Raw genomic sequence first — 24160 nt, forward strand, 5'->3', positions numbered from 1 at the left:
CATTTAGAAAAGACAGATGTAAGACATCACACTTTAAAAGGGAAAAACCAGGTTTATTCCATGCAGTTTACAATACACTAGTGTTATGAAAAGGAAGTTTAAAAATACCCACACACATTTCATTTGTATGTTTGTTTTGAAAGTGATGGCTAACTGTAACCACCTTCAAATTATTTGGGAAGCCCTAGCAGATTTTTTTTCCAGGGAAATTTCCCTGAATTCAGTTTCTTGTCTGTGTCTGTGCTATGAGTTTTGGTTAATGCAAATGCCATTAAAACCAAATCAAAACTCAAATTTTGCTGCAGTAAGAACACTTCAGAGATAACGAATTGGCACAAAATAAAGTATTATTGCTAATCCACTATCCAGGAAATAACATGTTGCAAGTACAGCCACTTGGGTATAAGCACAAACAGCTGATGTACAACTAATTTTGAGACCAGTGATGTGGAGGAAAAGGAAAAAAAACATTTGTTGAATTGGGTAAGTGGGCCTAGAGAGTGCATAGGAAGTAGATTTTTCATAGCTAGGCTGAGCTGAGGATAAGGACAGAAGCAGGTGGAAAAAGCTGCCATTTGATACTTCTTCAGTTTGGTGATCTTGTTCCAGTTCCAGGTAGAGAGGTTGGCAACATTCCTTTTAAGAGTGCCTTGGCACTTGCTTCATTCTAGCAAGTACACGTGAGCCAAGTTAATGTGAGTAAAGTTGTACATAAGCTTTTGGAAAATCTTCAAAAGTAACAAGAATCATGTACATAATAAATAAATTTACATTTCAGATGATGAGGCCTCAAAATCACAACAGGTCTTAGGTCAAAACTTAGGCTAAGCTTTCTAAGGCAAGGAGAGCACTCTTCCCCTTCCACTGACCCCCAAAGTAGCAAAATAACTTTTTAAAAACTTTCTCTCATTATAGTAGTTATTAAGACATGACATCCTGAAGAGAACCATTTGATGCATCCAGAAAGCTGTATTTGCAGCGGTATCTATTCACTGAACTTTTGAACTTTATGTCTTGGTAGACCTTGCTAAAGTAAAGGTCAACTAAGATGCAAAGAAATATTCTGTGACAATTTCCTGGGGCAGAACCATCCTCAAAGCTTCTCTATTGCCAATGCTGTTCACAAAAGTTGTTAAATTTCAGCAAAGGTGAATAATAAAGTGGTGGGTAAGTGTACTGCCTTGTCTAGTGTGCTCTTATCCAATCTGGATACTGAAAATCCAAGCCATATAGGAACACTTACATCTGCAATTGGTTCAGCCATTTGTAAAAAAATATTTTAAGAGTCCATGAGTTGAAAGGAAAACAGACTAGTTGTTTTTTAAATGTTGTATGTCTCTGGAACCTCAAATTAGCCCTGGAAAGCATTTTAGCCCTTAGCATTTCTGCTCTGAAAATGGAAAGAGTTCCTTCTGACGGTCATTTAGGCAAACTGGACAATAAGATCTATTTAGCCCTTTAAAGCCTCTGTTCATTAAGAAGCCTTTAAAGAGAGCTCCTGATTTTTGTGAGACAAAAGAAAACTTACATGACACTGAATTCAGAGACCCTTCCACTTTTTTTTTTTAAACTGAATATTCATACTATTTAAAGCATCAATAATTCTACACAAAACCCCACGTAAGATCCCAAGACTGTCCTTAAAACTGGAGCTAACAGCAGTCTAAACTATAATGAAGTAATGGGCAGCATCCTCAGGTTTAAGTATTCCAAAATTTTTGTTTTAGAAAACACACTTCTCCAATGACCACTCAGGTTTTAACCCTACTGTCTTAGGATAACAGGTACTGTTAAAGGCGTAACAAAATTTCATCTCTTTTCAACAACCCCACAGTTCAAGGGCTGATTGAAGAAGTTAATTTGAAAAACTTGTAACTTTTGATGTGGTGAGAGAATGAAATAGGAGAATGACACTTTCTGATTTTATCACATCTCAAGTGAACAAAGTCCCAGACTTCACCTTGAGGCTCTCTTTCATTTGACTTTGATCTTCCTCAAAAAGCCCAGGACAACTTCACTCTTCTCCCGGTACTTCCCGAGGAATGTATTCCAGTATACCTGAATAATTATAATCCAGATTCTATTTAATTCCATTGAATCAGATACTATTGCATGTTTGCACTCCAAGTTCATTTTTGTAATATTAATAAAAACTTGTAATTAATGTAATTTGCTGGTGGTAGCTCTCTACAGCTCAAAAAGAGACTGACAACTCTCAACAGCCTCAACAGACATTCACAGAATAGTGTTCTGTTATGAGAAGCACTTTTCTGATAACACTATCACTCTACTCAGCAAACTTGTTCCCTTGGTTACATGCCTGTAATCAAGTTATTTTTTGTTTAATCTGCCAGAAGTTTTCATTTTTCTCCTGAAAAAAACCCCAACAAACCACCTTTCTCAGAAAAAGAGGAGACTGATTCAATTTTTGAATCTGCAGGAAATAATCCTGTTTCTAATCAATCATAACTGTGCATTCTCATTACTAGAAATGGAGCTACACAGCTATTGTCTAAAGAAAAACTGAAAAAAAAGAAGTCAGATGGATTAATCAAGCTTCATCTTTTAAGAAATATCTTTTTCAAGTGCTACAGTGCAAGATGCAAGGAGGAACTTTTATCATTACAAGAAATCTGAGTTTGAAAAAAACACAGTACATTTTCCAAATTTTATGAGTACATGATTCTGATGACAGAAACTTTAGTAAAAAATCAAGATAAGCTTCTAAATTCAATCAAGTCTTTGACACACAATTAAAATTACTATGGGATAAAAAACCTGCAATTAACCATAATCCATGGAAATCCCACAGTAAGTAGTAAGTAGGACAAAATCCCAGGTAACCTTTGGGCTGGGAGCTGCTGAGTCAGAGTTTATGTTTGGACAGTTATTACGGACCATGTGACCATTCATGTATTTGAGGCTTCAGAATTACTTGTTCATTGCAGACAAACTCTGATTCACTTGCTACTTGAAAAAGTCAAAAGCATGTAATATAAAAATGTCATCTCCAATAAAAGAAAGTAGCCTCTGAGAAAACTTAAGGCCAACAATATGCTGTTTCCTAACTCAAAGCAAGAAATTGCTATAGCAAATTTGAACTTCTGTTTTTAAACAAGTTTTGCAAGAAGTTTGTCATGTAAATGCCTTTAAGGAATTTAGTTTCTTTCCCTTCCTGCTTTACTCCTTCTGCTATGATCTCTTCAAGCTCAGGATCTTAAAGTTCTAACCTGGAATACTGTTCTGATTTAAGAATACAGGAGCTGTGTAAATAGAGAGTTAAGTCAAAGGGGTTTGCAGTACACCTTTGCAGCCCCAGCCCTGTAGTGAACCCCTCAGCTCTCCACAGTCACAGGCAATTCTCAGGTAGGTACTCTCCAAACAGCAGAAAAGGAACAAAGGACTCCAGTTTAAACTGTACAGGTACATTACTTCATCCTGCAAGATCTTAACAGATGAAGCAATGTTAACAAAACCTGGTGATGCAGATTGAAGTCTAATGCAATTACCTTGTTACTAACTTTATTTGAAACTGCAACAGTCAAACAAAAAGAAACAAAACTTATTTAGGAATAAATTCTTAATGCCTTGAAAAAAGCTGAAGATAGTATTTCTATCTATCTGAAATCCTCACATGATCACAAAAATTGAAACAATAATGACAATAACAAGAATAGGAAAATAGATAGTTCAGGTGGTCTCAAACAACAGCATATTTAAAATGATTTACAAGGTACCTGCCTACTAAAGTTCTCTCTTTTTTCTTTCCTTCTTAAAATCTTTGTGAGGTATTGGAAACAAAGTGCAAAAAATTATTAAACACTCATTTCCCTAAAATTAGCTATGGCAGGAATACAATGTAAACTAGACTGCAGGTAATCTCATCATAAACACAGGTTTTGAAACTGGAAATATTCCAGTGGAAAAAAAAAAAAAACCCATACTTTGAAAAACCCACTCTTTTACATATTCTAAATTTGTTCAGTTTGCTCAGTTTGTTACTCATACTTTGCTGATGTCATTCAGGAAAATTTCATTTTATCAAATAGTCTGTCCTTTTTGGGTTAAATAAGAGAGACAACAGAAATGCTGATTCAGAAGGACCACTGTAAAACTGGTGTTTTAGGCATTAAAATCCACTTACATCAATGCTGAATTACTCTGTGGAGCACATCAAGAGAAAAACAAGTAACATGGCTGGCTGCAATTCCGTGAGCTGGGGAGCTCAGAGATCTGGTGAAGTCATACTGTTTAAAAACACAGTGACTACTGCAGCAGAGGAAATGTTTTAATATGCAGTTAACACAGACAATTGTTATGCTTATTTTCAGATACACAAGATAATCTGTCACTATTTAGGGGAAATCTGTGTGCTCAATTTAAGCTGATAAGATATGGGTACCTAAAAAAGTATAAAAGTATAAACATTTCCCCCTACACAATTACAGTTTTAGTAAATTAAATTCAGTTTTAACTTCTTAAAAAAAGACAAAAATTTTATGTGTTGTGGAGGGGCCAGCATCTTCCTGTGCAGACCACATCCAAGTCACAAAATGCATTACAAATCCTTTCAAGCATTGGGCACACGGACAAAACATTTAGCCCATTGCTTAACCTGCTTAGTAGAAATGTTTCTTACAAATTGTTTTGCCAAACTTTTATCAATGTGTAAGTCCTTTAAAGAAAAATTAAAAAAAAAAAAAAGCAGACCCTGGGCATTTGAAAATCAGGCTTTTGTGTGAAGGATTACCTACAATATATGCATAAATTCTAAAATTACTAAGAATGAAAACTGTAATGTCTTCAGAATTTCAAACCATCCTGTAGCTTCTTGAAACTCCCTTCCACTGGTTCCATGAGTCAATGAAGCCAAGCTTTATACTGTCCATCTCATTAAGTGTTTTAAAGATGTGCTAAAGATTCTGCTCAAAACATATTATATTAGAAAGCTCTGGTCTTGTGTATTAGCCTTCATCAAGGACAAACTAACAAAGCTGCACCACGTTCTTTTCAAACACTGTTCTTAACTGCATAGTTGAAACTGTATAGAAAGAGAAGAGTTGATTACAGGTATCCTGAATATCCAGAGTAATCGGGTTTTTCAACTGGATGAGTTTATGTTCACACTAAGGTTGATTTTAATCCTAGTCATAGAGACAGGGACCTAGGACTAGCCAGCCGTATTTCTGTAAAACCTTCGGCTCTAGAAAAATCTCTACCCTAATCCACACAGTTCAATGCTTATAGGCATTTTATAAAAGCACAAACACACATATGAGTACAAACATCTCCAAAGAAACAGAATGTTCTGTTGGTCATTTGAACTGAATTTTGATTCCCCTTTCAAGAATGTGACCAGGACTGGAGCATAACTTTTGCAGGAGACTGTTTTAACAGCGGGAACATCAAGAATAACTCAGATGAAGGCCGTTTTCTCTGAGTTCAGTCTTCCCTTTGGATATTAAGATAAGCTATACATCCAGTCAGTATATACACCCTTCAGAGAAAACTTTTCTCTGTTGTGTAACTTTTACATGTGCTAGTTTCAGTTGATCTTCTAGGCTGTTATTACATAATAGATTATGTCACAGAGCCATAAGGAATGTGCATTATAATACAGTCAGCTGGGGCTGACACTGAGTCTAAAACAATGTATGCCCAAATACTTGCATTTGTGGGCTGTAACATTTATACGTGTGTGTGTGTGAGTGTGTGTGTGTGTGTGTGTGTGTGTGTGTGTGTAGCACCAATTACATTGTCCTTTTAAGGTTTACAATGATTAGTAGGAAAATGTCTCCAAACCGATCCACATTGGGTCATCCAGCACCAGACATCAAGTGCTACATATCTCCGAGGAAAATATGAGTGCATGGTCATTTCTTTTCAAATGACCAGTGTCAATCAGCCAACAAGAGAGTACAACCATGCACTACAACCAAAACTTAACACACACTCCCACACCATCTATTCCCATTATGTAATCTTGCAATGCTTCCAGAAGTTGACACCAGCTTATAGGCAAATATGGTTGAACCCAGATCAACAGAAAATTGTCTAAATCAGATTTTTTCTTTTGCAGCCGAGCCTCTTCAGTGTGACAATCCACTGCATCTTCGAATAAAAGAAAAAAAATTGTCACCGTTCAATACTGTCTTCACATTCTGGAACCTCGTTCTTGCAAAATCTGAAATAGACCAATAAAAATTCTATAAATGAAAATTAGCTCACTGTCATTCCTAAAGCATGGAGATCAAAGAGCAACATAATGACTATTTTAAATAACCAGTAATGTGTCAGGGATCTGGTTCAAGGACATTCCTGGGGTCTGTGCTTTAAAGCTGAAAAAAGACGGATTGATACGTACAATGTCTACTATCAAATACCATTAAAACAGATGTAAAACACTGCTAGGAATTGAGTATTATTAATATAAATAATTAATACACTAACAAGACTTAAGAGTTGGCAATTGTAAAAAGTAAGCCATTGCACCTCAACCTAGTCCGGAAGATCCTGAGGTCCTATGTGGTAAATTAACCTGGGTACTTTGCTAGAACCTGAATTTAATCTTCATTTTTCCTGTTGCAGTAAAATGTCCTTAACTTTCTGACATTTCAGATATAAATTGTGTTCCGTAAATTAGTACTGAAAACATGAACTAGCGAATCAAAACGTGCAGAAATGGCACACTGGGTGCGAAGATGCAAGAAGTTTTTAAAGGCCAAGTACATCCTGGCAAGATTTAAATCAACAACACTCATTCTACTTCCAGTTGGAGTATTTTTTCTCCTTTTCTGCTTCAGGTTTTTTTTTTTGGCTCCTCCAGAGAGGAAAGGATCCAAGTCTTAGGACTGACTGTTCAAGCAACACTACTTTAATGCTGCTGCTCTAAACTGAATCACAACCAGCAATAATGGTCAACTCTTGGGCTGTGCAGTACTCCAAACTGTGTCAGCAGGCTGTAGAACCAGTCATCACAAAAGGCAAACAAAGCATTAAGCAAAGCTTCAAACGTACTGAGCACAAGTACTTAAGAATGTTAATATGTAAGTAAAAGTCTTATGATACTTCATTTTCTTTTGCTTCTTGATAGTTTTCTTAGTATTGTGAAGGGCTCTTGATTTCAAAAGCTGAAAGAAAGCAAAGGACCGATCCCTGGACAACGGCAGAGCTGCCTTCAAGATGAATTTCCTTCTATGATGATCTTTGTGTGGCCTGATGTTACAACACTCAGCAGCACATTTCAGCCCACAGAATCTGCCAGCACACACAAACACTTCAATCTTGTAGGGTAAAGGCTGGCAGTCACTTAATACAGCACAACAGTTTAAGTATGGTTTTAAATTTTAAAAGTCTAGGTATTTGGTTCCCTTGTAATATTGTTAAAATGGCTATTATGGCTTTCATAGTGACTGAAGTAAAGCAAGGTCTCACCTGCTTCACACAACTCCATGGGATTTTTTAAGGGCTGGAGTTCATAAAAAACCCATTACCATTTGTGTAGCTCAGGGACAGTTCAGAGGCAGTGTGGTATTAGCTCAAAAAAAAAAAAAAAAAATCCACTTCATCTCTTGCTCACCTGGATCTAGCTTTGTGCATACAAAGTTTTTTTTTTCATTTCAAATTCAGCATTATTGTTTTGAAGTTATGAAGCCAGAGTTCAGTGCAACTACTTTGAAAAATTTCCAGTATAGAGAAAGACATTTTCCACCAGCCATGACATGCTTTAAGATATATTTTAGAAGCAAACACTACTTATTTCATGAAGATAATTTACTATGTGTACTAAGCAAAAAGCTTTTCATATGAATCTGCAGGAAAGATGTAAGTGAATTCTGTGGGGAAAAAACAGGCTCTGTAAATTACTCAGAAACTGCTTGTGTAATACATGCAAAAAAAAACTTACACAAGACGGTGACACTGATACCAACTCATGCTATTACAGTGTCATTATAGCTTCCATACAATGACCTGGATGAAGGCTTGAAGCCAAAATTCACAAACTGAGTTTTACTGTAAGGTAGGGAAATATATCAGGAGTAGACATCATAAATGCTTCATACTTAAACTCTTTCCCCAAGTATTTGCTGTTGGTCAGAGCGGAGAACAAAGTGCTGGAGCAGATGCCCACAACAGAGGATAACAGTCTGACCCAGCAAATGGAGTCAGTAAGGGAAACCATATCCAACAGAGAGAAAAACATGGCTGAAACAAATACCTGTGCAAATAGAAAATTAATACTGGATCTATTAATTTTGTTAATTTTTTCCAATTTAATATGAAGTATTTGAGTTCATTCTTTCCTAGAAGAGTACCTGCAAGATTAATACACTTAGAACTATTTTCTGTAGCATGAGGAACACATGCAATAAGATAAACCTGAGCCAGAACTGGACACTGAACTTCACACACTTTACTGAGCTAGTAATCCCAACATAAAGCAGAAAATTCTATTCCATCAGGCAATATTTTAACACACTTTTCTCGGTACTTCTTCTGTAACCTTTACCTCTACTGAAGGAGAAATCATAGAATCACAGAGTGGGTTGGGTTGGAAGGGATCTTAAAGATCATCTCATTAAACCCCTGCCATGGGCGCGGACACCTTCCACTGTCCCAGGTTGCTCCAAGCCCCATCCAACCTGGCCTTGGTCACTTCCAGCAATGGAGCAGCCACAGCTTCTCTGGACAACCTGTGCCAGTGTCTCACTACCCTAATGGTAAAGAATATGCTCATCATTATATCCAATATAAAGCTAGCCTCTTTCAGTTTAAAAACCTCACTCCTTGTCCTGTCACCATAAGCTCTGGTAAAGAGTCTTTTTCCATCTTTCTCATAAGGCTTTTTAAGTATTGGAAATGCAGTAACATCGGCCCTGGGGCTCTCTTCTCCAGGCCTAACAATCCCAACTGCCTCAGCCTCTCTTCACAGGAGAGGTGTTCCAGCCCACAGGCCATTTTCGTGTCTCTCCTCTGGACCCACTCTCACAGGTCTTTCTTGTACTAGGAATCCCAGAGCTGGATGCAGCATTCCAGAGGGGTTTTTGTGAGAGCAGAGTTCCCCTCAGCCTGCTGCCCATGCTTCTTTTGTTGCAGTCCTGGATAGCTGGCTTTCCAGTCTGCAAGTATTGCTGGCTCATAGTCAGGTTTTCACCCACCAGTATCCCCAAGTCTTCTGCAATGCTGCAGTAAATCCATCTATCACCCAGTCTGTACTGATACTGGGGACTCTCCCAACCCTAGTACAGATCTGCTGAATAGAGAATTTTCCTTACTTTTCATATTTCAGTTCTATTTTCCCTACAGGTGCTCCAGATCCAAAGATGGCTTATAAATTTTAAACAATGCTGAATGAACTCTTATATTATAGGGGCCTGAGTGTGATTGCTTCTTAGGGAAGCAGAACATGAAAACTACTTCTTCCCACTCAAAACAAAGCTGCTGCTGCTAAGTGTTTTAAGGACTGTTTGCCTGTCAGGCAGCTTAAGAATATTACATTCAATTACAGGAGAGTGCCAGTTTACTTTGTTTCAGCAAAGCTTCAGATTTGATCCATTCCTTTCAGCCATTCTTGAAGACCTGGCAAAAGGCCTTACTCTACCCTAGCACTAGCTTCTGTCAGCATCATTTCAGAAAATAATGTAGGTTCTTCTTCAGCCACGTGCAGCAACTTCATAGAATCACAGCACATCCTGAGTTGGAAGGAACCCACAAGGGTCATTAAGTGATGATCCTGGCCTTGCACAAGACAACCTCAAGAATCACACCATGTGCCCGAGAGCATTGTCCAAACTTCAGAGATAAGTGAAAGGCTGCTTTACAGCTAAAAAGTTTGGGTGTATAGGTGAGAAGCTGAAGTTTAATCTCATGCAATGGTAAGTATCTTCAATTTATACAGGCTCAAGTGACCACCCACACCATGCCACTGAGCACTCAATGGTATGTTATCTCCTAGAAACTAGAGAGCAGAATAAATATGAGCGGTACTTAAAGACATGTTAGGAGAAGTGCCTAAGTAGTTTTTTCAGATGTAGCTTTTGTTTTGCTCTTCCACTTGTGACTTTTAATGTAACTTGATCTTCAATCAGACGTCAAACTACAGTGGAAAGGATCCCTCCCCAGAGTTGCTTCCTGTGATAAATACAACTGTAGCATCAAGATCACACTATTCACTCATATTTGCCACATCTTAACTAAAAAAAAATCCCTAGTTTCAAAATTATCAGGTAAGACCACCTTTGGACTATGCTGCACTTCAATCAAGTTTGTTAAATTATTGCCAAATCAGACATTTACTGAAAATGCATACAGTAAGTTTGTATCAGATCCCTCTACGTGTAAAAAACCCATTTGACAGTAAAGCTGGTAGACATAAAATTAGAATGAAAAGCAATTCTGGCCCTAGAATCTACATGAAGAATTTTCTTTCTCAGCAAAGCTTTAAAGGAGCTACTCACAATAGAGTTTATAAAAGCAACACTAATTATTCTGCCAAAGAATCAATATCCAGAACAGGAATTCTATCTTTGCTAACCATGCCACAACTATAATCACGAACACACACACACACCACCAGGACTAGCCGAAGGACAGCACCAGTAGGGGTGGGAACTGGATGGGGCAGAAAAGCATCTGGTTAAAATCCTAGGGCAGCTAGTGCTCACCATGGCATTTACACTTAATCTGAGTCATTCATATCGTAATCCGTTTCTTCATCCTCACTCTGAGTGTCATGCAGCATGCAGCACGTATAGAAGAAGCAAGGGAAAAGAAGAGATTGCAAGTGAGTCAGAGCTGCAACAAAGTATAATCCACTTACACCTGAAACATCTGGCAATGACATTTATTCACTTTTACCTGGGACCACCACTCCTTGTATAAAAAAGTATGACAGCTGACCATTTCAAGAAGGAATCTAACAGATTTCATGACAATTTCCTCTTCCAAATATCCTGAAGTCAGCAGACAGAAGCCAATAGTCAGGTCAACAAAGTGGTATGAAAGATAAGAATGCTTGTGGGAATATGGGCTATCTTTTGGTTGTGCCATGGCTACCAGTAAAAGCCACTGGAATCACATAAGATGAATTTCCTTTGCCTAGGTGTATTAGAAGGTTACACAGATGTCATCTACTAACTTCCTATGCTGCCTGTTAACTAACAAAAGAAAACACAAGAAAAAAGTTCCTAAGAAGGAATGAAGGCAAAGCTTGATTAGATGGCTATCTGAAGATACCTTCTCCTATTCTGAAAATCCAGGACTACTAACTAAAACTGAAGTGCTTGTCAATAAAAATTACATACTGGCAGGTTTTTTTTCTCTAACTCATTCTGCTGTAAAAGTAATGAGGACTTTCTTATGGCATCTAAAAGTCAGTCCCAGAACCTGAACATATCATTCTGTACACAACAGTGGATACCAGAGTTTCAATCATATGAACTTCATGAAGACCAACTCAGACACTACTGAGACTAGAGGATAATACTTGCTAAGAGGGAACTATGGAGACAACAGCTCCCAAAGTCAAGATTCCCGAAAACAGCTGTCAGAAACCTTTCAAGAAAAAAAATAAATTCTTCTTCCTTTTTTTTCCCAGTCACAACATATACCTATATACAAAAAAACCTTAGAAACATAATATATAAAAGAATTATTCTTCAAGTATTGCCTATTAATTGCTAGCAACAGCTTAACTCTTCCAGGACAAAAGGAGTGAATGTTTGTATCTCCAACCAAAATTATCAGTAATTCCTATTCATCACAGTGGTCAAATGATGCTCTGCTCTCATCTCTGAAACAATGACCAAGCAGCACATCAATGGAGATCAGTGCCACTCAATTTACACAGTTGTAATGCAGTCTGAACTAGCTTTTGTTTTTCGTCTTTAACACTTGCATTTGATCCATATTTTCTCCTACATTAAGGATGCAACGTAACTCTGGCAACTTCTGAAATTACCTGAAGATGCACTACTATTCCTTATGAAGATGTTTATTAGGCTCTAAAATTCCACATTTTATTCCAGGTAGGTATCTCAGCCCTAAATTATTACCAGACACCTCTAACATGTCAACGTTCAAAGTCTTCCTCAAGCATCTTGGCAAAAGCAGACCTTAACTAGGGTTTTGAAAGAGTGAGACACGGCTTACCCAGTTTCACTGTTTACTCCTGACTACAGTAATCCTTTACAACTCTTCGCAACTTTTATCTCAACAGTGACAAACATAAATTACTAATTTCACTAGGAATCCACCATACAGCTTGGAGTATTTTTATAGTGCAAATTATAAAAATTACTCCATATGTATAGCTGCATAAGCATGTTACAAAGCAGAGAAAGTAATGAAGTTTTATCTATTTGAGGCCTCAGCGCCAAGACTCAGATCCATTCTTAGCATTATTTCATAATCAATTTCTTTGAAGGTGATTCTTGAAAAAGCAAGCTTTGGTGTTTTACCAATTGTTTTCCATCTACATACGCGAAATCAAAAGCTTTTAGGCCAACTACAGGAGTTTCCAGTTTGTCTGTAGTCATCTCCTCATACAAAGCAGCAATACAATGATAAAACTCGTTCACTATGCATGACACTGAATACATTACAGAACTGCTCTGCCTTATGGCTAGTCAGCTGTGGTTTTACGTTTTCCATTTTACAAATTCTGAAATACAACTGCATAAAATGCTAAGATACTGTGCCCATTACAATCTTTTTGTAAAGTTGGTTACAGAAAGTAAACTTGGTAGAACCCTGAAAACATTAACAAGTACCCTCATTTTATAACATACTGCACATGACTGTTTTACAGAGATAGCATCTTACAAGTTCCATTCTTGACAGTAAGATTTCTTCAGGTGAAGTCAAGCAAGAAAAACAGTTTTTAACTGAACCAATGTCATTCAAATGTGTAAGAAACAAAACCTAGATTCTCAGCTGTAAAGAGCAAATATCTGCCAATACCTGAAAAAAAACCAGGTACTGAAAAAGTACAGAGTGTTGTATTTAAATAATTCAGGCATGCATAACAAATGCATGCTGACTACCATTTACAGTCCCTCATACAATGGACAGGGAATCATTATTAGTCCTGAAAAAAGGACAATTAAATAATGGTCCAGAACAGGGGTAGATCTATCATGATTTGTGAAGCCCACCCAATTCAACACCATTTCCTTAGTCCAGTGCCTAGGAACTCACCTTTGCTTTTTCACTGGGTTCACTGGTTGTGCCATAAGGAGTGTTATGCAATTCCTTTGAGACAACACATAGAAATTCAGCCTGATCTTCATTGCCATAGTTATAGGAAGAACCAATACTGACCAGCTGAAAGATGAAAAAAAAAAATCAATTATATTTCCACATAAAACAAATTCCATGTAAGTCTGATGATTAGTACAAACACTCCTCTCTTCAGACTGTAGGTTGTGCCTGAAGCATGATTCTCCACTCCAATGCAAATACATTTTGATGCTGACAAATACACTGACGATACACACTCTGATGATAAGATAAACACAGCTTTTTTTAAACAGTTACAGAATTAATGATTTACAGTTATAATTATCCTGTGAAAGAAAAGGCTGTGGAGGCAGGCCAGTGGAGAAGTAGCCTGTTCCCTATTTCTGTAATTTACTGGAAACTTTCCTATCCTCCAAAGTTAATTTTTAAAGTTTGTGTGTGGTATCTTAACGTGGCATGATTTAACATGTAAATGGCTGCATGCAGGAACCTCTTTAGCCTGAAGGGATACCCATCACTACTTACAGACTAACGGTATTTCTATTAAAACATTTTTTGAATGAACAAACACAATATTTGCATCTGATTAGAAAACACCAAGACACAGTATGGCAGGACATCAAGATTAACATCTGAAATTCATACATACTGCTACAAGGAAGCTAATTAAGGAAGCACTACAAGCAGAAGCAATGTATAATGAAATGTGACATATTTACAAATTTCCAGAGTCTCTATATTGAATGATAAATGACAATTTACTGAGAAAGAAGAACATACTCAACATCAGTACTACTTCTGATGCAGCATGTTTATCAAATGGCAGAAATTGTCTTACCTTACACACAATACACTTACCTAATGCTAGAAGCTTTACATAGCCTGCCTTTCTAAGCCAGATTCAATTCAGATGTATCTGGTTCATTTATTTTAAAGCTTTATTTCAAAAGCACAATGTGTGATCTACAAGATAATGTCAGATCTACTGACACAGATCGAAGTCCTAAAAATCAACCTGTTGCACAGATACACTGTATAAATTTGTCACTACCCAAACTATATTGAATCTACCTACCAAATCACCCCGAACATACAGTAAGACTGCCCTATTCCTCAACCTCTACTATACCATTAATGTGCTCTAGAAATGGCAACATAGAAAAGGCCTAGCTTAATTTTTTTAGGGCAACAGCACCTAAAACACTGTAGTCATCTCTGTAAAGACAAACAGGGTAGTACCATTAGTCTAGCAGAACACCGAAGAGAGTAAAGGATCTGTTAAAGCATGAAAGATGAAATCCTGATCCAGAGTTTGTACTTAAGGGATAAAATAATTCTCCCAACAAAAACTGAAGTTAGACCAAGGTTAACAGCAGCTTCTATATAGCACTGTCAGAAGAAAGCAAAGCCTCACTGTACTGTCTAAGGAGAGCAGAGAGATGTTCAGATGTTCCTGCACTGCAGTAAGACAGCCAAGCAAGCACTTCCACAGACAGACAGAGCCAATGTCTACAAAGAGCAGCAGGCAGTGTGTCTGCATAATGAATCAACTTGATGCCAGGCCTAGGCAATGTGAAAGTTTTTGGAGCCTGATGATATTACAGCATACAAGGCGCAGCCTTCCATGAGCAGTACTGGCCATCAAAATTCATCACACTCAATTTACCTACTTTAACTACACTGAGTGTGATCACCAGAAACCTTCCCTCCCTCCTCCTCTTCTAACATCACTTTAGTTCTGCAAAATATATACATAGTCAGTAATGAACACAGGCTGATCAAAAATTAATGTGTTAAAGACATTTTTTCAACCAAAACTGTGTAATGAAGTTACAAATACCCACGTTTTTTAGAAGCACCAATGCATGTAAAGGCACCATTTACCTTGAGATGTTAAGTCAGCTAATCTTTCACAATGAATACTCTGCAGTCTGCACCACAACGTATTTGTGTAATATAGAATCAGAAAACCCATGGAGCATCTAGTTTCTTAGTTGCACAAGATGGACTAAGAAAGTCTACTGAAAAGGTGGAAAATCAACCCAAATTCACTTCATATATTGAGATGATTTGTTGATTGCCTTCCCTATCAACAAAAATATCATGCACAAATTTTCAGAAAAGAATAGCAGCAAAGTTGGTTTTAAACCCAACAAAGTGGTATAAAGTTTACACTATACATTATATAGTAATTACGAACCATTTAGTACAAATACAGTAACTGCTTCAATTATAAAGGTAAAAGGTAGGATGTTAAACAGTATTTTTAACCCACTTAAAGGCTAGAAAACATTTAGAAAGTTTGCATACATGTTTAAATAAAGCCATGCAAAATTCACCTTCTCTGAAGAGAAGTTTTAAGAATAAAATTCAAGCATACAACTTAATTAGTATACAGTTGACTCGTCTCACAATATGGCAACAACTCGATATCAGGTAAGCTATGATAATTACTAGAAGGAAAAATGCTTCTTTACTTATTGACACTCTAAAGAAATAAATGACCTCTCTGAAAGTAGATACCACACAAGACCCAAACATCAGCCAAATCATCAATCCTGTTTCAACCATGTTGACAGGTCCTCAGTTGATAGCTACTAACAAATGCTCCATAATCCAAGCACGTAAGTTAACCTTCTGCACGTAAGTCTTTTTACGAGACATGGCAGATTGAATACTTTTAGCCAGTTGGATAGGACTATCGATTTAGTGGACTGCAAAACATCTAATGACTTCTTGCCATACTGATCAGTTGATAAAGTCGCTTTTGCAGAATTAGACCCAAGTTCCTCAAAACTTGCATGGTACCAACTGCATGCTAGAAATTTCATTGTAGCTTTCTGAAATGCATCAACAACAAGGTTGATGGCAGAAAAAGAAGCAATGGAAAATGACTGCAGATTAGAACTGAACTGTTCTCAGGAACTGAGATCAGAAATAAAGCAATGTTTTATCACTCCTACTCCAAAAGTCACTTCATCATTCCCAGTACTGGTGACAACACTTTAAGAAGATGCTGACAAACTGGAAGACTCCCCCTGCCATGTCTGTCTGCCCCCACACTACCACCCTCATCCCTCCCACCCCCTAAAAGAAGCCACAACAGATCAGAGTAATCTGAGGTATGAAAAACAGGCCAAAGGATTTCAGATTATCCAGGCTACTGTTTCTCAGACTTTCTGAAAGGACAAACTGTTTTTGCTTCATGTGGCTTAAATGACCAAGAACTTAAGGGAGGATAAAAAAATCATGTTGAAACTGTAAATTCCTTAGATTTGTATGCTTATATATATATATATATATATATGTGTACGTATACATGCATATACCTATTTCTCTGCACTGGCTTATTCCTTCCATGACTTGTTTCATTACACTCCTTACTAAAGCACTGTGATCCTGTTTAAGCATCCCTGTGAGCCCCAACAGTGTCAGAACTGAGCACAGGAAAATGGCAATGCTACTTATCACAGAAAATTCATTAGATAGGGATCCATAACCATTTGCACAGAATAAGGGTGATGGTACTAGTAGGCTGTTAGCCTACAGCTAAAAAAAGGCAGGAATGAAAAGCAGCATTACTTTTATTGCTATTAAATGAACAGAAATATAGTTATCGCTTGATGTGCCAATAGAGGTCACAATTTTCCTGAAAAGAAATCCCAACAAGGAATTTCCTGTCTCACAATAAGGAACCTTATTTTTGAAGTGAACTAATCTCATGCCTAATTGATCTGAGACAGATCTCAAAACCAGACACATTTCAGTAACATGCCTATCCAGATTTGCTATATTGGTTTAATAATATTGATTCAAAATCTATATAGTACATTTATCAGACAAATCAGCAATAGTATTGCCATCTCAGATAACCACTCCAGCTTGCACAAACAGCAGCCCAGTCGTCTTCTTCCTCTTCTTGTTCTTCTTCTTCCTCTGCTTACCACTGGAGCTACTCATATTAATTAACTCTTCTACTTCACCACTAGTAATTTCCTCCTCTATTTTGTGATGGTCTGATTCTCAAAACCAAGTAAATTCTGTAACAATTATTCTCAAATTCTATTTTAAATATTCTTGTACTTTTCAGTATTAGTGCTTCTATTTCAGATGTGGTGAACTTCTTGTACACTAGAAAGCTTGAAAAAACTGTCTTTTTAAAAAAATTATACTATCAGCTAATAGAATTAAAGAAAATCCTCCACTCAGTTTTTTTTACAGAATCAAGCTGTATGAATCTAAGAATGGACTCTATGCCTTTTAGACATATAATGTATTTGTTCTGCCTTCCCAAAGGATTTGCAAAAGGTTATGAAGACACACACATATCAGCTCTTAAAACTCAGCACTGACGACTGACACCAGGCCTCAAAGGATACTTATTTCAGGTCTCTTAATGCAATAGTCAGACTTCAAAGCTTCATTTTTCCAAATTATAATTTTTATTTTATTTTATACCTGCATCAATTTCTTCACTGCCTTCCCCACCTTCCATCTGATAATGCTGACTTTTACTTTGAGCCATGTAGGACATGAACACATGAATAACATCATGTTGCCTGTACCCTAACACATCCCTAACAAGCCACAATTCTTCCTCTGTTGCTGGAAGTCTGAAAACCACACATTTCACATTCCAAATGTTACCTATAGAACTGCAAGAAACGGACAGTGCTTGGTACATTGAAAGAAGATTCTGGAACAAAGCTGGGTAACAGGCCAGGTTTCAAATCTAGAATTGCATGATTAAGTGTCCATATATAGTCATAGGCAAAGCTTTGTGTTTATTAAGCCATTTCATTATCACATTATCTTCATAATGTTATACTCATCTTTCATTCTAAATAACCATACATGTTGCAAGAAAAAGAGCAAGTACTCCAGGCATTTTATTGATGAAAAAAACGACAGAGCCCCAGGTCCCCAAATCAATTCATATACAACACATCAAAATGCAGCACAGATATGTAAAGAACTGGAAACTGCCTCCAGTGTTTGAGAGCAAAAAATCCTGCCCAAACTCATGAATATTCGGAAGTAACACAGCAATCAAAAAAGCAGAACAAGGGGAGAAGGAAGGATGAAAAAAAAAAAAAAAAGAGAGAGAGAATGAATGAAGCTAGGATTCTCCATTTGGATTTCAAGAAAATTTCCCAGGATGGAAAAAAACCCCAAAACAACAAAACAATAAAGCCAAGGAAACACACACGATGTTTTTTCAACTTGACAGAAGATTTAAAACTGTTCATATTGTTCTCCCCTCACCCTTCTATATTTTACTTACAAAAAACTCCTGTTATTCATTATTACAGTTTAAACATATCTCATCCACCTAAAAAAACCAGTTAAGTTCTGAGTTACCAGAAATAAAAGGTTCAAACTCGCAACTTAATTTTGGTGGATGAAATAATCATTGTTCCAGTTTACCAGAAATGTCCCCTTCTGAATCCAGTGAACTCAAAGACATATTTTTAGGGCTCCCTAGGTTTGAATTGTACCTCTTACTTAACAGGTATGGATCAAAGGCTGTTAACTTTGGAGGAAAATTTAAGGAAAAGAAGTTATTTACTGAGGAGGTAAGAACTCTTCTTAAGAAAAACCTTTAATTAAATAACCAAGGGATTTTTGTTTGGTTGTTTTTCTATTATTTTTACAATGTGGACATTCATAATGTGTAATGAAATATCATGAATATAAATAAAAGCCAGTCACAAATACACACAAACTACTATGTGCTGTACATCCAGAAAAAAAGTGGGATGATTTGAAAGCAGCAGAAACGCAAGGAGGCCAAGCATATCAGTGTGAGGGCAAAAAGAATGGTGTGACACACCTCACTGCAGCATTTCTGGAAGCATCTCTCTTCCCCTTTCACTTCCCGTGACACTATCAGCAGAAACTCTGACTGCTGAGCCCGGCCACAGCTGTACTGGGAACCTATACTGACAAGCTGAAATAACCAATCAAAGCAAAACACAAAAAGAAACCTTTGTAAAGCTGAAGCACATACCATTATCCAAATTGTACAAGTAACAGATGAGCTCAAATGTTCAGGTAACATCTACCTGCCACTAGAACAAGTTGCTATCAAGCTACAACTTTCATTTCAACGTAAAATTTACTGAGGCAGTTGCAAAGCCCTTTCTAATTTAAAGGGATTAAGAGTTACTGATAAGAAGACAGAAAACGCCCCATGTAACTGTGTTGTAGCCAACTACTCTGAAAAACAAAGTTTGGTGCAATATGAAAGTGAGCATTATTTTCCTGTCGTACATAGACAAGTGGAGAAGGTAACATGGATATAAGACTGCAAGGTGTTATGTAAAGCAATATATAAAGTCAGCCTGGGTATTAAAGAACTCCATCTTGTTCCAAATATTGATAAAATACAGCTAAGGAAACATAAGAAGTCAACAAGAGGAAAAAAGGTTGAGTGGCCTAGATTAGTTTTAGAAGGAGTAATTTACAGAAGATCCAAGAAAATAACTGGATTGTAAAAAATTGTCTTGTTCCCATAAAAATCACTACCAAGAACACTAGGCCAAATGTCTAATAATTTAAAGTTCAACCTCAGCTAAATTTCTCAGCCTCTTATTACAAAACGTATTTTACTTTAATAACACATGGCAATTCCTAGCCCATCTAAATTAAAGCATAGCCTGTCAGTGCACTTGAGAGAGATCAGAACTTTAAATTAAGTGTGAAGAGTTAGACAACAATTGCCTATTCTGAGTAAACTGGAGATTATGACAGATGAAAAGGCCCATGAATAATAAACTGATATACATCCTGCTATTGTATGTGAATAATTTTGAAGACAGAAGTTAAATACCATCCTCCTCATACAGTGAACATAGTTAAGACTGCATTATGGTGACAGGTTATGTTAACATTAACATTTACATGACCAACACTGCTGCTGTCTAAAGTCTTTGTATTTAGCCATTTTGTATAGCCCACAGTTTTTTATTCTGCTGTATTGCCAAAATACTGTTTTTTTCTGATTGCCTAAAGAGGTAACAATAGAAGCTAAAAATCCTCTACAAAATAACCCACTGAAATCACAAAAGTGGGGCAGCATAATTTTTGGTAATAGACTTTGGACTGGGACTAATGCAAAATTGCACTGTTCTAGCAGAGCTTTCACATGTGTTCTTTGGAAAAGGGCATCAATACATCTGCGTAAGTGCAACAACAGTTCAGCACCTTCCACTCCTATTCAATAATGATATCCAATCATATTTAACAATAAAATTTTGAAATGCTAAGCGTAAAAAAATATTTCTTTCAAAACCAACCACTTGAACACGTTATATGTGGCTCAGAGCACAAAGACTCTCAATATGTAAGAATATCACTCCTCTGAAAAAGCTGATGATTCCATCTTTTTTCACATACACAGCATGGTAGGTACTGCCTTAAAGACTGCTTCTTGAAAGAAAGCATGCTGCTGAGCAACATGGGCTTAGAAAAAAGTAACAGAAATGCTACAGTGTTTGAAGATATTAACAATAGAACTGTTTATGCACAATATTCTAATCCTGTTTCAAGTGAATGACATCTGCTACAAGCAGGTCTGCAATACAAAGGAGGGAATGGCCTAGTGTGAGGTAATGAGATGCTAAATATTATGAGATCATACAGCTGTTGTGTTTATCTACTTCAAACTATGTGTCTAAAAGCGTACAACAGGGGAGAGGGAGGAAGTAGGGAGAAAGCTGGATGAAACAAGGATGTAACGTCCAAGAAAACCACTGGATTCTTCCAGTTCTAAAAGAGACTATAATAGGTCTTTCAGCAGTTGCACTGTCCAAGCAGTATTACTCCCAAATGCAATATCCCCAAAGGGTTTAGGATAGGCAAATGACAGGGTGTCATTTAATCTGCTAAAAAGTAAAGGAGCTCTATTTGGAATGAAAGATAGTTTCTCATGACAAAGAAGAATGTTGAAAAACCTTTTTCAATGTGCTGGCCAAAAAACAGTCATGTGCACTCAGCAAGAGTTTTTTTCAGGGACTTAAACAACATTTAGCTCCTGGCACAGAAAACAGACCTGGTAATACTTGAAGCGAAGTACTGAAGCATAAGAAGCTTTCTCTGTGCCGGTTTAGTCTATTTCCTCATGGCTGTCTCCATGTCACTAGCAGCTTCCCCATTTTATCAAATATAAACAAAATGTTCTCTTTTACCTTTGTGTCATGAACGTTTTTTAAATGTTGCTTTGTTGTGTTATTAGAGTGAGACTGAACAGGATAATGGGCTCGCGCTTATTTCAATTTCTCCTATAGTAGGCATCAGACGCTGAAAAAGGTGCTAGCAGATGAACACTTGTGTTTCAGAGTCAACAGATACATTGCTCCAATGCAGTTTAAATACTCTGCTGGATTAGGAATGTGAAGGGTGAATAAGTTGTACAGTTAATTTCTTACTTACAGAGATTATCAAAGATTATCAAAGATCTTGCGATTTTACAGTGTGTTCTTGAATGTACACACACAGCTATTTTTATGCACTGCAAAGAACAAAAACATTCACATAGCTCACAGCTATCAAGCTTCACATCCAGACAGTTAAAGTTCACCCTCCTTTGTGGACCAGTTTTTTTTGAAGAACCACTCTTTGGGCCTGGCAAACATTTATCTCCCAAGCTCATCTCTTTTATCCAGAGCTCTTCTTATCTAACCTACCATTCATATAAACTTGTATTGGTTAATTCTGGTTGATTCACCCTTCAACTGCTCATGTGTAGACACTGAAGAATTACCTTTCCGACATGTTGCAGATGTTTTTATAGAAAGTCAGCAAAATTTACCTCCTGGAAAGCTACTTTTTTTTTTTTGTTCTATGATAAATGCAAACACAAACATCACATTTAACTTAGCTGTGTATGTTTATCCAAATTCTGAAAATGACTGAATTAAAAAAGATGCATGGAATTTAATTTATATTCCTCTTTCACAAAACTCATTTTTTAGAAGATGATGTAACTATACCCCATATGAACTTTTTTACCTGTTCAAATTTCCAGCCATCGGACATTGTGGAAACCATTTGAGTGAGTTCTTCTTCCTGACACTGCAGCACTCTGTACACATGTTTGACTGGCACCTTCAAGAAGAAATAGAAGATGCTCAATAGGGCATGGAATTCACTATGTTTGTGACTTGTCTGAAGTTGCCCTTACTCTCTAGAAATGGTAAGCAACACCACTTTGAACCCATCCAGAACAATGAATAATTAGGACCATTTTAGCTGAGACCTATAGTAAATGCTGTCAGAGCAACCCTGTGATCCCACAACCTGGCTTCAAGAGAAATTTGGCAACATGAGTTTGTAATATCTCCATGAAGACTCAGTTACCAGGGAAGCCAGAATAGCAGAGTTAAAGAACAAACTGTATCATATTCACTTTCATAGAGAATATGAGCTGCTATGCGTAGAGGCAACCTTCTCAACCACAGAGCATTACAAATAAAGAAAGTAACTTTGCTACAAAAACATATGACAGGAGCTAAACAGCATCTGTATGTATGCTGCATAAACATACTGTATAAACAGCAGTTATTACCATAGTTAAGCAAGCTCATCATATTCAGAGCATCTAAAAGTAAACGAGAAAGATATGTTCTACAAAAGCTGTTCTCTAAAATAACTATTTCCAGAAATGACACTATGACAAATTCTATCACCAGACATTTTTGAACAATTACTTAGAATGTTTCCCGTTTTTGAATGAGATCTGTGAACTTTGTAAGCCAACTGGCAGCAATTAAGAATATTAATCTTTGCATACTAGTGGTTCCAGATCATGCAGTGATGGAGGCAGCCATTCAGAATCTTAATGGGGAAATCAGCCATTTCATAAAAAAAAAAAATGGAACCCACTCACTACTTGTCATAGAAAAAATATTCAAAAGCACACGAGAAAACAGCCTCACCTGTGAGATTTTGCTGTCTCTTTCTCTTATTTTGTCCTTTACCAGTTTTATTAGAGATGTGATATTGTAGAATTCAGCCTCTTCCAGTACACCTAGTATGAAAACATTTTTTGGGAAGACAGTATAACCAAAGATTCCAGGCCAAAATTACCAACCAGTTCGTAAGACTATCCTCTCAAAAGCTACAGAAAATTATTTATTTTTCCCTATGATAAGATAGTTCTAAATTAGTTTTGGTGACTCAAAAGAAGTGGAAACAATAAGCAAGTGGCAAGCAAACAGGATATTTAGAAATGTCTTACCTTCCTCAGCTAGGTCCTTGTTAATAACCAGTTTCCCATGTCTGAGATAGTTCAGCACTGGCCCAAAGTAGGTTGGGTCTCTGTCTATTAAATAGGCACCTGTTTCATCCTAGATTAGAAAAACAAACAAACACAAACCAAACAAACAACCCAAAACAAAGCAAGAGAACAACAAAGCCCAAAACAAACAAACCAAAAACCCCACAATGATCTGAACATCCAAGTGGGAACTGCAAGCTAATCTTCACCTCACAGTGAGCAGGTAAGCAGATGTAGCCACATCCCTGAAGACAATAAAAGGAATTAAACAATGTAACTGTTACTGTATCAGACTGATCACTCAAATCATCCAATACACAACTTCTCTTATCTGATCAATCCCCGCAACCCCTTATCAATGATTAACATTGTCGGCATGAAAGATCAAAGCGGTAAGTGAGAACACTGAAAATGAAGGTTAAAAATAGCACTTAAAATCAGGAAATTTTGTTTGGGAACCTGAAGAGTCAGAACAAAGGCTACTTTCTAGTGAGCTTCAAATACCAGTTTTTCCTTTTTATTATTTTTTTTTTAATTAAAGGCAAACAAACCTAATTCTTTTTAACCTCAACACTTTGCTCTAAAAATATTTGGTTTTGTCTTAGCTCAGATGTCCAAATACTCACAGGGTACTGAGAACTG

The 24160-nt window shown here is 36.9% G+C and overlaps 1 protein-coding gene across 2 annotated transcripts in view; it reads right to left on the minus strand.

The window, feature by feature from the left end:
- Positions 1-32: 32 nt before the first annotated feature.
- Positions 33-24160, minus strand: part of PDPK1 (3-phosphoinositide dependent protein kinase 1) — a 62841-nt gene continuing 38713 nt past the window's right edge. For both annotated transcript variants that reach the window (XM_082292518.1, XM_082292517.1), the window contains 5 exons: positions 23480-23588; positions 23178-23269; positions 22252-22347; positions 13198-13323; positions 33-6184 (listed from right to left, as the gene is read on the minus strand). In XM_082292518.1, the coding sequence (XP_082148644.1) occupies positions 6155-6184; positions 13198-13323; positions 22252-22347; positions 23178-23269; positions 23480-23588 (453 nt within the window). In that variant the 3' untranslated portion in view covers positions 33-6154. The remainder of the gene's footprint in view (positions 6185-13197; positions 13324-22251; positions 22348-23177; positions 23270-23479; positions 23589-24160) is intronic.

This window comes from Coloeus monedula, assembly GCF_965178545.1.
Source record: "Coloeus monedula genome assembly, chromosome: 16".
Taxonomy (NCBI): domain Eukaryota; kingdom Metazoa; phylum Chordata; class Aves; order Passeriformes; family Corvidae; genus Coloeus; species Coloeus monedula.